The sequence below is a fragment of the Brassica napus genome, chromosome A3 (genome assembly GCF_020379485.1).
Source record: "Brassica napus cultivar Da-Ae chromosome A3, Da-Ae, whole genome shotgun sequence".
Taxonomy (NCBI): domain Eukaryota; kingdom Viridiplantae; phylum Streptophyta; class Magnoliopsida; order Brassicales; family Brassicaceae; genus Brassica; species Brassica napus.
In genome coordinates this window covers 34931993-34946795 of record NC_063436.1, presented here as the reverse complement: position 1 = coordinate 34946795, position 14803 = coordinate 34931993, and the positions used below count along the sequence as shown (strand labels likewise).

General features: G+C 39.7%; 1 protein-coding gene across 1 annotated transcript; it reads left to right on the top strand.

Moving 5' to 3' along the window:
- The first annotated feature begins 6547 nt into the window (after positions 1-6547).
- On the top strand, positions 6548-14159 carry LOC106380496. Its single transcript, XM_048777227.1, has 3 exons — positions 6548-9661; positions 10108-10386; positions 10789-14159. The coding sequence occupies exon 3, from the start codon at positions 12686-12688 to the stop codon at positions 13922-13924; it is 1239 nt and encodes a 412-aa protein (XP_048633184.1). The 5' UTR covers positions 6548-9661; positions 10108-10386; positions 10789-12685; the 3' UTR covers positions 13925-14159.
- Positions 14160-14803: the final 644 nt, after the last annotated feature.

Genomic DNA, 14803 nt, shown 5'->3' with positions numbered 1-14803 from the left:
TCAAATCTATCTTAGAAAATATGCAAGAACCATGTAACTCGTCAAGCATATCATCTAATCTAGGAATAGGGTGGCGATATTTCACTGTTATGTTGTTGATTACTCTACAATCAACACACATGCGCCAGCTCCCATCTTTCTTTGGCACAAGGAGCACTGGAACTGCACAAGGACTCAAGCTCTCCCGGATATGACCCTTCTCCATAAGCTCCTCTACTTGTCTTTGCAATTCTTTAGTCTCAACTGGGTTGGTCTTGTATGCTGGACGGTTGGGCAGTGTAGAACCAGGTACAAAATCAATTTGATGCTCAATCCCACGCACTGGAGGCAATCCAATAGGGCTATCTTCTGGAAACACATCTGTATATTCCTGTAAAAGAGAGACTAGTTCACTCGGATGATCCGGTGTGTGATCAGTAACTGTTAGTAGAGTCTCTTTAAACATAAGCAAGATAATAGAATTTTGAGAGTAAAGAATTCTTTTGATATCTCCCTATTTGGCATAGAGGCTGTGATGTTTGTTATGATCAGGTTTGAGATCAATCTCTTTCTCTTTCTTTTTCTGAAGCTGGAGTTGATCTTCATGAACCTCTTTAGGAGATAAAGGCACCAGCACAGTCTTCTTTCCATTGAATTCAAATGAGTGCTTGTTGGTGAAGCCATCATGATTCACACGTCTATCATACTGCCAGGGTCTTCCAAGGAGTATATTACTGGCTTCCATTGGCAACACATCACACAAGACTTCATCTTCATATCTACCCATGGCTATAGGAACCAGCACTTGAGTAGAAACTCTCATCTCGCCCTCTTCGTTAAGCCACTGCAATCTATAGGGTCTTGGGTGTTTCTGAATTTTCAAACCCAATTTCTTCACCATTGTCTCACTAGCTACATTGACACAACTTCCTCCAACAATAATGAGACTGCACACCTTTCCCTGAACCATACACCTTGTGTAAAATAGATTCTCTCGCTGCTCAAGCTCTCCATTCTTAGCTTGCAAGTTCAAGAGCCTTCTTGTCACCAACAACCTTCCTTTCACGGGTTCTACTTCACTTTCTTCTTCAGACTCCTCATGATCAGACCCAAACTTCTCTTCCTCTGATTCATACTCTCCATTCTCAAGAAGAATCATAACCTTTTTGTTAGTGCACTCATTAGCATAATGCCCACACCCTTGACATTTGAAACACTTAACATCTCTAGTTCTTGAACTAGTAATTTCAGCTTTGCCTTTGTCTTTGCTGTATGTGCTGCTCGGCTTAGTCTCTTCTTTATGCTGAGGCTTGCTATCCTTCAGATAGGATGTTTTCTCCTCCTTAGAGTGGTGGAACTTAGAAGATCCATAGATGCGTGAGTTACCCTTCCTCTTGAGCTGCTGCTCCACTAGAATAGCTTTGTGCAACATCTCTTCTATTTCCACATAGTGTTGCATCTCCACATTGTCTTGTATCTCACGGTTAAGTCCTCCAAGAAACCTTGCCATAGTAGCTTCTCTATCCTCCAAGATACTAGCTCTTAACATCAGCAACTCCATGTCTTGATAGTATTCTTCAACAGTTCGTGTTCCTTGGGTAAGTCTTCGCAGTTTTTGATGTAGATCGCAGTGATAATGACTTGGAACAAACCGTTTGCGCATGAGTGACTTCATCTCGTGCCATGAATCAACCGGATTCTCTTGGTTAAGCCGTCTAGTAGTTACAAGCTGATCCCACCAACTCAATGCATAATCATAAAATTCAGTTGCTGCAATCTTAATCCTTTGGGCATTGGAGTAGTGTTGGCAATTGAAGACAAGCTCGATCTTCTTTTCCCATTCCAAATAGGCATCTGGATCAACCTTGCCATGGAAGGATTGAATCTTAAGCTTAAGTCCAGAAAGCTTGTCTTTGCGTGACCACCTTCCATCATGTTCACGCCTCGATCTTCCTCTGCTCAGTTCAGAAGAAGAACTACTGCGCTCAGTTTGGTTGTGCTCAGTTCTATGGCGCGAGTAGTAGTTGTCGGTCTCTTGTGAACCCGCATGCTCTTGCCGTATTGGAGTAGGCCGGTTCCTTCTAGATTCATTGCTATGTCCCTGGCCAGTAGCTTGCCTCAACTCTTGTCTCATCTCCTCACGGAATTCCTTCATGCTAGCCTTGAGCATATCAGCCATTGTAGAGATCATAGTCTGATTCATTTGCTCGGTCATTTGCTCCCTCAGCATCTTGTTCTTCCTTACTAGCTCGGCTTCTTCTTCTGATTCTTTTCCCATTGGTACCTAGAATCAACAACAACACTCAGCCAGTAAATAATTCCAATAAACTGATCGTAATCAGTTAATGATCAAGAGATTTTAAACCAAAGATAAACAGGCGGTAAAGAAAACTTGATTAACAAGCAAAAGAGGATTCAAATCGACAACGTGAAAGACAAGTAAATCACAATAGAAACGAGATCAGGGTAGGTTCTTTGATCAGATTTCGACGACACACAAGTAGATCTAATTGTTATTGGTGATTTAAAACAGATCACACGATCAATTAGATTCAAATAAAAGATCAAAACGAGAATATGAATCGATAACAATCGGATCTAAAAGCGCGAAACCTAGATCTATCAATTCAAAACTTTTAACAATTAGATCGACACAAAACGATTAGATCACACAATCAAACAACCACGGATTACAGATCAACCACTGGATATTGCAAATCAAAGAACAGATCAGTTGAAACAAAACGGATCGATCAAAAACTGATCAAGAAGATGAACAGATTAAATCGAAACAAGAGAGAAACGAGAACTTCCCTAACCAGAGATGCTCTGATAGCACATAATACGTCCCTAGATTGCTTCTCTGGATAGTATGGGATAGATCCTTTCTAGAACGAATCACAGACTCAAGCTCTACAAGGTTGTGGATCGAATGGTGACACAAGAGGCTGCGGAAGGGCTTCTTGATACTCCTAAGTGACTAGATCGGATATGATACACCGAGATAGACACTCTTGGGCTGTTGGATATTACACACCAACAAGAACACTCAACAACTCGCGAACCAGCAGTAGAGAGAACAAAGGAAAGGTTTATGAGAAAAGATAATTTATTTCTGATAAGGGTTTCAAAGTACACTTATATAAGAGAAGTTGGAACAGACTCCAAGCTTCTCGAAAACTATCAAGAGAGTAAAGGCACACGGCTCTCTTGGAAATAGAAACATATGACAAGTTTGAAAACAAAAGCATGAAATGAAAGACATAATATGACATATGGTTGATCCGGGATAAGGTTGGATCGAGATCATCAACTAAGAGATTTGAGAAGCAAATCTATGGCCTCGTTAAAAACCTATCTTTGGAAAACCCATTGGGACAAAACCAAAGATAGGGAAAAAGAGCACGCATAGATTGCTTGCTTAGTTAATGATCAGCTTGATGGTGAAGTAGCTTGAATGGTGATAAGTGTGTCTTGGTTGATCAAGCTTCTACCAAGACATTCCTCTTGCTTCTATGACATCTTAACCAATCCTCCAATAGCTTGCGTGAGCTTCCTTGATCTTGATCGAGTTAGAGGTCCTTTAGATAAGACTAGAACATCTTCATCAGCCGGCTTATCTAGATCCTCATCATCTTCATTAGCTAGTTGGTCTATGATCACATCATATCCTCTCCAGTTAGAATATGTAGAAGCAGCTAACGTACACAACTCGATCTTCCTTAACATGTGATCTCCAACATTGAGAATGATTAGGTTCATCGTTTTCTTTGATCTTTCATGCCTTTCGGCTTCCTCTTTTACCACCTGCTCCATGTAAACATCTTCGTCTTCATCCTTCCGAATCGCTGATACAGAAGGTGACGTAGACTCTTCTAGAATCCTCTTCTTCCACAATCAGAAGTCTCCCTTCCCATCAAACCGCCCAACCTCAATTCTTGCTTTCGCCATTGACAACCACCAACTTTGCTCCGACACCACTTTGTTAGCAAAATTGTTTGACCTTAAAACATAATCAAACACACAAATTCCGACACATTTTCAGACAGACTCGCCGACGTAAGTTACAAACTATAAATTTGTATAATTATGAAGAACATAAGAAGAACGTGAAAATATAGAGGATAGACACAAATAATTGTTTATCTAGAGTTCACCTAGAATGGTTACGTCTCTGGGTCCTGGCAAGAGGCAATCCACCTATAATCTTAAGAACAAAGATATAGAACCTCTCTCTCTCTCTCTCTCTCTCTCTCTCTCTCTCTCTCTCTCTCTCTCTCTCTCTCTCTCTCTCTCTCTCTTTCATAAGCTTACAATAGGCTTACTTAGACAAGAGAGAAGAGAACAGACAAGCTCCTCTTCCATAAACCATATTCAATTAACATAGTTGGATTAGGGCATTCGCCCCTTTCCATAAACTTAATAGGAATATTTACAAAATACTTCCAACTTCTATAAACCATGAAAGCAATGTTTCCAGGATCCTATCAACTTCCATAACTCCATAAAAGTGATATTTCTATTTTCTAATTTGACGTCCTTGTCTTGGTTTAAGTTATGCGATCTTGGTTGATTTCCATCACCAAATCCCGACAAAGTCTCTGATGGATTCCTTGATGTAGTCTCTGATGCAGTCTTTGACGAATCCCAACAAACTCCTACTTGATGACATCAAAAACGATCCATTACTTAGGTTAAGCAAACCCATGCTTTTGTCGAATGACACCGATGCTCTTGGTCATCCCAAGGAAATTTACAGCTTCCTCAAACTTCCTAACATGAACCACCTTGGTTAAAATATCAGCAGGAACTTGAAACCCAAAATTGAAACCCAAGTTGAATTGAAATAAAAACCCAAATATAAAACCCAAATCCAAATCCTAACGGTGCTTTGATATGTAACTCTTTCCTTATGAAAAAATTAGGTAGATCCATCGCTTACTTGGCATTATTTGTTTTCTTTCCGGGAACATTCAACACAGTTTTAATATGATTATCAAATAAAATTTTCTCAACCTGTATGAAGTCCAAGTTGTGGGGAAGACGAAGGTTCATATAATACAGAAAGGTTCCCCTAATTGTGATATTTGCCTTAATCATATATACTACGAGAAAGGTTCTTGTGTCCATTTCCTCCACAATCGGCTGTTCTGTGCACTCCTTCAATGTTGTTTATTATTTGAGTGAGGATTTCCTCACTACTGTCAACCGTAGTAAAGGAGAATCAGTTATTTTATTCCTTATCTAAACGCTTGTACATGTTGCCTGTAGAGATAACCCATAGGCAGAACTGTTCAATGATTGTCAAAGAAACTATGTATTCTTCCATGTTGTAACCAAAATGACTTCATATCATATAAACTATATGGACAAGTTAAAAGACTTTGAGTCATCCAACCTGACATCATGTCATAACCTGGAAAGTCATTAATTGTCCAAAATAATGTGGCAGGGATTGTGAATTTTTGATTCTTCGGAATATCATATGATTTTACCCTATCACTCCATAAACTTTGCAATTATTCAATCAACGGCTGAGGATTATTTTCAATGATCTTCTTTGGATGTCTTGGACTGGAAACTAGTACTCATAAAATTAAATATTTTGTTTTATACATATACCGGGAGGTGAGTTATATGGCGTTAAAATTACGGGTCAGACCTAGTGTTTCACCATTTATACCAACTGGATTAAATCCATATGTTGATAATCTTAGATAAATTCAACTTTTTGCAGCAAAATTAGGATATACCTCGTAAAAATGCTTCTATGTTGCTTAGTCAGAAAGGTGATGTATTTATCCTTCATGAGAGACATATTTTGTATGCCATCACAAATGTGATGCAGTTTCCTAGTTGATGCTACAACCTCTCCATAATAGGTATATAAAACATTCTTTGTTGTAGAAGACTTTTTTTCCCTTCCTATGCTTCTTGTGATGTCTATTTTTTCCACAAAACCGACACACTAACAGCTGATGACTTTCCTTAAAATAACATGTGATTATCCTAACAAATATCAATCTTGATAACATGGAGACAAAGCGCCTTCATCAACTTCTTTGTCTCATAATATGACGCATAAGCTTTATTTGGTTGTGGCAAAACATCTTTAAAAGTTTATGATATCTCATCCAGACATGACTACCTCAAATTATGATCGGTTCTTACTTTCATTAAATGTGAAGGCGAGTATAATTGAGTAATTCCTTCAATACATCCATCATAGAGTAGTTGATTGGCGGCTTCAAAAGTTTGAAACCTTCGATCTTTATATTCCTCATCATTAGGTACTTTCATTGCATTCTCCAATTTATGGATTGACCCAATGTCTCCTCCCATATTGACATTTATGTTTTGCTGATATGACTCTTCTTTAGCATACTGTGTTTCTTCTCTTATAAATTGACCAGCCGTTAATGATTCTCAGGCCCGGCTCAACCTGGACCCTTGGATAAATTTAATTTATATGCAATATAATTGATTATATATAATATTTTGGGCCCGCATTGCAAAAATACAACAAAAATTTGGGCCTTTTTTATCATTAAATTTATTTGTTTTAAAAGTGGGTCTTGGACGTGTGCCCCACTTGCCTACCCCTAGAGCCGGCACTGATGATTCTCCAACATCATAGTAATTTTCTCCACAGCTTGACAATATAATAATTATCCTTGAAGCCGAATCAGTTGATGAGTCTCAAAGATGTTCTTGCATCACATTTCTTTTGGTTTTGACATCTTCCACAAGGACATAACATGGGTTTCCTCTGATTGAAGAATTTTTATTAGAAGCAAATATGATAAATACTTCAACACCTTCCATAAACTCTCTTTAAACATAATTATGGATAGGATCAAAATGTATCGATCCATCCACTCTCTTGCTTAAAATTTATTAGACACTGAATTCTCAAATTCATTTCTCTCAAGTTTACGTTTCAAGCTTCTTACAATACGAGAGTGAAGGCTTGTTTGATTTTATAGATAATAGTTGCCAGGTTTTTCCTATGATTCTTGCCACGATTTTTGTCAAGTTTGCCTTGAAAATTGCTACGAATTTGGAAAATTGTGTGAGGTAACTATTAAAAAAAAATTACTAACTAACTAAAATCACACCCTCTCTCTTTTTTTCTTTTCCTATCTCTCTAGCATCTTAGCTATTTCACAATTAAATCCATACGAATTTTGTGACGAGTGTTTACATGAATTTGTTTTTAATATATCACACCTTTCCCTGCCCTTCTTCTGTCGGATGGGATGGCACTATGGATACTTACCACAAATTTTGCCATGAAATGTATTTATGGTTTTTTTTTTATTTTTTACTGTCGTCAGTACCCAAAATGATTGGTGGGACGTTTTTTCGTGGACTAGCCAAGAAATTGCCATGTTTAAACTTAACATTATTTATTGCAAAAATTTTTAGCCACGATTAAACTATAGAAAACTGTTGGTAAAGTTCCCACAAATTGCTATGTTATATTTCAGTGCAATTTTGCCACGGTAATTTTTGTGGCAACATCGTTACTATTGTTTTCACAGTTTAATTCGTAGAAAATTCATGGCTTTTTACAAAAAAAAATCACATAGATTTCCATGTTTCTCGTTTTGTGGTTTTTTTTTGAAACACAAACATTCATTACCATTAATAGAGTTAGGTGACATTCAAAGCATACAATACTTGTTCATCAGCTAGGCATAGCTTAGCCAACAGATCGGCATCTTTGTTTTTCTCTCTAGATATCCATCTAAAAGACACAAATTCAAAAGCAAGAACTAGATCGTTGATATCAGCGACAATGCCATAGAACTCCATATGCTAGACCTTCTTCTGCAGCGCCTGCACCAATTGCATCGAGTCAGATTCACACCTTACCCTTTCAATCTTCAGATCCCTACACTTTTGGAGAGCAGCTCTCAGAGCCAGGCCCTCTGCAATCAAGGGAGTTCTGACAAACTCTGCAGAGGTGGAGAAGTTCCTTATCCGGCCTTTCATACTTTTCTCATTTTGTGGTTATTCTGGCAACTTCATGCCTTTTTATTTTAGCACGAAATTTTTGTGGATATAAAAGATATTAATCTCAGTTAGAAAAGATATTATTTTCTTCTGAAAGAAAATATGAACAAAAAATAAGGGTATAAATGATTGAAAATCAACTACAACAGCAGTTCTTGCGATCTATCCATGGAAATATAAGCACTTGAGAACTTTTAAAAACTATAGAAGGAAGAAGAAACTAGATCTCAATTTAGATCGAAAATAATATTTATAAAAAAAGATGTTTTTTCTCTAAAAAATACGAGATAATAAGAATTGTTGTTACTAAATACGCAGTGTATTAAATTATATTCCAATTTTGCCTATGTCAACACTGAAATATTTCGAAATCTATAGAATTTACTAAAATAATTAAAGCATATTATTAAATTATCAAAATAATAAATTAAATATTACATAAAATAAATTAAATAGAATTATCAAACAGAAAAAATAAGTTTATTTTTGCAAAATTTTAGATATTGAAAATTACTTCAACATTGGATAAATATAATATAGTGTTGGTAATATTTTAATATTTAAACTATTCTAATTTATTATATGAATAATTTGTACATTTAAAATTATATTTAAAAAGGATTCAAATCGGATTTGGATTTTTTAATATTTTAAATCAACTGAACAAATGAGACCAATGTCTGAACTTTTTGAATCGGATTAACTGATAACGGATCGGATCATAGATCAAAAATATTTTGTCCATCCTTACAACTAGGGGCACTAGGTCTATCATGATAACGAATTCACCAAAAAAACTAATATCTTCTCCAAAGATAATTCCAGAGAAAAGGAACGACCACAAATTGGGTATATGGTGGATAAGTATCACATGATTAAATTGTGAGAATCGATACCAAGTCCTAGTTGTTCAATAATTGTATGTCTTGTGGATACATCACAAAATCATTTTGGCAGTTTTCAGGAACATGTGATTACGTTTCTTTTTCTCCTAGCTCAGCATGTGAGTAAGTTGTGAGGAAGTCAGGGATTCCTTTCTTCATTTTTATAATAACATTATATAAATATTTTTGACTCCAAAAACTATTATATTTTGCAAACAAAATGTTATCTACAAATTCAGACCGGACTAGAGAACATCGAACACAAACGAAAACAAACAAATCCAACACGACCCAAAACTAGAAAGCTCAAATCCAGACTCGTGATATTCAGATGGTGAGACTAAAGGAAGAAAGAGAAATAGAATGGAGAAGTTTGGTCAGAATGGCCATGCAGAGCCGTGCTTGAATAGACGCACATAAAGCATGTGGATCAGGGGGACATTATTTTCTTATAGGACATAACCCACCTTTTTTATTCTCTTACAACCTAACATCTTTTGCATGATCCCAATGAAAAAAGTTAAGTGCCTTAATGAATGGATGATCTACACTATTGGATCAAAACAAAATGAGCCACACGATTTGTCTTTCTTCTCTTTCCTCCTTACGCGGGACCCACCCTTCTTCTTCCTCTCTTCAATTAACGTAACAACCACCATTCTTTCTCACTTCAATTCTTCACCAAACAATATCTCTTTTGAGAGATTGGATGAAGAGCAGAAAAAAACAGCATAAACATCCACAACAAATCGTGTATCTTCCTCCATAGATGAATTTGGGTAATTTTTTTTTCTCTCTCTCTCTCTCTCTCAAATTAGATTCGGTACGTTGAATCATGTTTGAACCAAAGACATTACAGTAGTAAGAGTGATTTGAAATTGAATATAATGTAAATCTAATTATAATCATGAAATTGTGGAAGGAAAATTGTTTATATAATATGGTATAACTGGTACAACTAATGTTACTGTGATTGTTCATACGAACCGTACGACTAGTTAAACACGTACAACTATTTGAAACTTGTACAATATGTATACTGGTACAACTAGTGTTACTGTGATGGTTCACACGAAACGTACAACTAGTTAAACTGGTACAACTATTAGTCACGTATACAATATGATACTGGTACAACTAGTACAAATGTCATCACTGCTACGTGTATAACTAGAATAACCGGTACAACTACTAAGTGGTGATGTTGTTTATTATACTTTTCCAGGTAACTATGGATAACAACAGACGTGTGGTGATATATTTTGATCAAGGGGGTAGTTATTCAGATGTGGGAGATGAAATTCGATGGAAGCAGAAAGACCGACATATTTCTACTTTAGTGTTTACGATGAGAAGTGACAAGGAGGTGACTTACTCTCAGTTGGTTGATAGAGTATGCAGGAAAATGAAGATTGATGTAGCTTCGTCCAAGATTCAGCTGAGCTGTCGGCGAGATTCCTAGTTCTAGCAACCCTAAGAAGACCTCTCTCTCAAATTAGATTCGGTACGTTGAATCATGTTTGAACCAAAGACATTGCAGTAGTAAGAGTGATTTGAAATTGAATAAAATGTAAATCTAATTATAATCATGAAATTGTGGAAGGAAAATTGTTTATATAATATGGTATAACTGGTACAACTAATGTTACTGTGATTGTTCATACGAACCGTACGACTAGTTAAACACGTACAACTATTTGTAACTTGTACAATATGTATACTGGTACAACTAGTGTTACTGTGATGGTTCACACGAAACGTACAACTAGCTAAACTGGTACAACTATTAGTCACGTATACAATATGATACTGGTACAACTAGTACAAATGTCATCACTGCTACGTGTATAACTAGAATAACCGGTACAACTACTAAGTGGTGATGTTGTTTATTATACTTTTCCAGGTAACTATGGATAACAACAGACGTGTGGTGATATATTTTGATCAAGGGGGTAGTTATTCAGATGTGGGAGATGAAATTCGATGGAAGCAGAAAGACCGACATATTTCTACTTTAGTATTTACGATGAGAAGTGACAAGGAGGTGACTTACTCTCAGTTGGTTGATAGAGTATGCAGGAAAATGAAGATTGATGTAGCTTCGTCCAAGATTCAGCTGAGTTACTTTCCGTTTGGAATGGATGATAAGAGGCCATGTTACATCTTCGATGATGAAGATGTTTTAGGATATTTATTGGAAGTCGAAAAAAATCAGAGCTGTACTGTCTTGCACGTGGAACTCATAGAATATGTCTCACAAAACCAAAGTAACGAGATGTGTGGGAACCGAAATTCGCACTGTCGATTTCCGTTTAAATAAGGAAACTAGGAAAACCCTAATTTCCCAGAGGACCCGGATATCTGCTAATTACCACACGTCAAGCAATCAGAACACGAGAATAACAACGATAAAGAATAAGAAATCGAAAAAGAGAGCAAAGAAGATCTTATTCCGAATTTGCGTATGAGCGTTTACAACAAGGTATAAGCCTGGGCTCGAGAGCTGTCGGCAAGATTCCTAGTTCTAGCAACCCTAAGACGGCTAAACCTAATTGAGTCGCAGCTCGAAATAACAAAAACGGAAAAATGCCTAAATTGCTCTAAGTGCTAAGTTTGCTCTGAAAAGAGTTCTCTCCCATGCTCCTCGCCTAGGACTTCTTATATACTAGCTCCAAGGTCGGTTTACGCTTTTACTCTTCTGCCCTTAAGCCGTCATAGCATAAAAATCGAGATACTCCATTTTTCCCGATCTTCACAATTATCTTCAAAACTTCCGTATTTATCCGCGGAAACTTGACATTTATCCTTCCTTGTGGACCAAGCGCAAACCGTGCTGCGGTTTACGGGCATTTGGTTAAGAAATCATAGGATGGGCCTCGAGTCGTGTTTTAGGTCCCTTTGGGACGTCTTCCGACTCGACACGTTTACTACGATTTTTTTTGATAAAGAACAAACTTTCCGCGGTTTCTAATCCGTGAAGTTTGATCGATGAGTTAGAATAGCGGAAAACACGGACTGAGCTTGCTACGGTCTTCGGGAGATAACATTTGAAGGTTTGACGAGAATGCACGGATTGGTGTTGTATCGATGTTCGGAGGAGTTCGATCGCTACACAACGACCGAACTTTGGCTCGAGCCCGGTCGCTACGTAGCGACCGAGCGGGACGAGCGCTTGGTCGCTACGTAGCGACCGAGCGGGACGAGCGCTCGGTCGCTACGTAGCGATCGAGCGGGACGAGTGCTCTGTCGCTACGTAGCGACCGAGCTTTGGCTCGAGCTTGGTCGCTACGTAGTGACCGAGCGGGACGAGCGCTCGGTCGCTACGTAGCGACCAAGCTTGGCTGAGCTTGGTCGCTACGTAGCGACCGAGCTTGGCTCGGGCTCGGTCGCTACGTAGCGACCGAGCGAGACAGATTTCGAGCTTTCGTCGGACGTCTCGATTCTTTCTTCCGTAAAGCTTTTTCGTAAAAAAGAATCTATTTCGAAAAGTACTCATCGGAGAAATTCTTATTTTCTTCCTCGAACGTTTTGAATGTTAAATTTGTCGCAACCATTTTTGACCCCAACAGTTAGCTCCCCAGCCCGTTAGAGTTGTGACTCTAGCGGGCGGATAGACGACTTTGACAAGGTTAAGCGTATTGGACAAAATTCACATTTTTAACTCCGCGGACAAAAGTTATCGAGACAGTATTCCGAACCCATACTTCTATAAGTGGTGAACTCTTGTCATTCATTTTCTCCACACCTTCCCTTCTTCATTCCTTCAAAAACCTCTCTAGTTTCATAACTTTCCATTCAACATGTCTTCCTCCCAAGGTGATAAGAGAGATTCCGACGTCGAGATGGGCGAGGCCACTTCTCCGGCTCCGGTTCTATTTTCTCCGGCTGAAGCGCCGGCTTGTGTTGCCGGTCATCTTTCTTTCCAAGAGAAACTAGTTCGTCGCCAAGCCGAAAAAGAACTAGCTCATGCTGGCTCCGAGTTTCCGTCTTCTTCCGCGCAGGTCGTTGCCCCGTGTCATGGGACCGAGGTCATGGCTCCTCTTCCACAAGCCCTACCTGCGGGATCTTCCACGACTCCGATCCTCGTCGAGGACAAGGAGAAGGCCGCTGACTCTATGCCTCCTCCTCCAGCCAGGAAAGAAATCGTTCTGGCATTGCGTGCTCCTAGCGCTGTCCTGGCTACTCAGCCTAAGAGTCGGAAGAGGAAACTTGCCAAGAGTGGTGATGGGGAGACTTCGCAGCGAGGTGGATCGAGCCTAGCATCGGGACTTCGCGGAAAGGTTTATCTCTTGTTTGAATTCTCGATCTTCTTTTGTGCATTCTTTCTCGGACTTAGTCTTAAGAATTTTCACCGTTTGCAGTTCATATCGTTGATCGATGGGATGATCAGCAAGTGTGGTTCTGAGAACAGTCGCCTTTCCGGGGAGTTGGTGGAGCTTCAGGGCAGATGGTCTGAAACTGAGACCATGCTGACGGCTGTCAAGGACTCTCACTCTGCGAAAGTGTCGAAGCTCGAGGATGCGATAGGAGAGCTCGAGAGGGACCTTGGGAAGACGGCGAGTTCCTTGCTTAAGGAAAAGAAGGCGAGGAAGGCCAAATCCTCGGAGGTGCGTCGACTCCAGCGTCAGATCGAGGGTGACGCGGGACTAGCGAGCCGCGGGATCCAAGAGGCTATGGATGCCCTTCGCGCGGAGTTTCAAGCTCCCTTGCCGAAGATTTCTGCTTCCCTGGGTTCCCTCGAGTGTATCCGGAGCAGGGACCTAGCTTTGGCGACGATTGAGGGCAGGGTGGCCGTGGTTCGGTCGTTCAAAAGTGAGACTCCCCCGACCTTGGAGGCCGAAGAGGCCCGACTGTCCGGCTGCAAGGGAGATATGGCGGCCGAGGATGGAGATTTCGGTCTCATCCTGGCCGACCTGAAATCCGCGTGCTTCCTTCCGACGTGTTCAGAAGACCCAGAGGGGAAAGACCCGATGGTCGGAGAAAACGGAGGTAACGCGGCTCCAGGCTCGGACGAGGCAGCGGGTGAAGAGGGGGTGTGAGTTCTGAGGATGACTTGGGTTAGATCTCTTGCGAGAGATTTTTTTTACGTTTTTATGTTTCGGCCTTGAATGGCCTTGTTTGTATTTCGGGACTGGCCGTGTGTGGCTTTGAATTCCTGCCGCTCCGCGGCTTTCTTTTTATGGTACGACAATCGAATGGCGCTTTTTATGAGTTTGTGAATAGTGGGGAGGAAGGTGATGAGTTGTCGCCTCATATCCTTCTTCGATTGTGAAATGTGTCATTCGAGATCTGTTTCGAGAGTTCTTCCGCGAGATGTGAACTCTGCGGGGGTGCTGAAGGTGTCGAACATAAACATAGAGGCATGGTTTAAGAATCTCTTATCTTTCGATATCATGCCTTTGAGACGTTAGAGACCAGTGCGCTGGGTTTAGGGCAAGACCTAGGTTTACTTTCGGTTTAAGGATTGTGCGGTGACTAACCGGCTATCGTTTTTCTGTCGTGATTTCTTCCTGATTCGTATCGTTGTAAAGTCCGCGATAGGTTCTCGGCTTATACGACTTGTTTGATACGAATCGAGCATCTCTCCGGAGACCGGAAGTGCTAGACCAAAATTTCGGATTTCTTTTATAGTGCTATTATCCTTGTGTCGGATGTAAGAGAGTCATCTCTGTGAGATGGCTATGTCTGTTTAGGACGTTTGTGAGTTCGATGTGATCAGCATCGGACTTGGTGGTGCGTGCCGTTGTTTTGAATATTTTTGCGCAAAATAAGTGTTAATGTGTGCATATATATGTTTTTTTTGTGACGGAGGTTTCGTTTGTTCGGAAGAAATAAAATTTGAGGCATTTTTTGCGACGTCTCGCGATGCTAAAGGTTGCTTCTCCTAAGCGGTCGACTAATTTCCGAAGACCTCGTTC

What these genes read in the sequence shown, in the direction of transcription:
- LOC106380496 (XM_048777227.1), top strand. Translation starts at nt 12,686, where the DNA reads ATGTCTTCCTCCCAAGGTGATAAGAGAGATTCCGACGTCGAGATGGGC.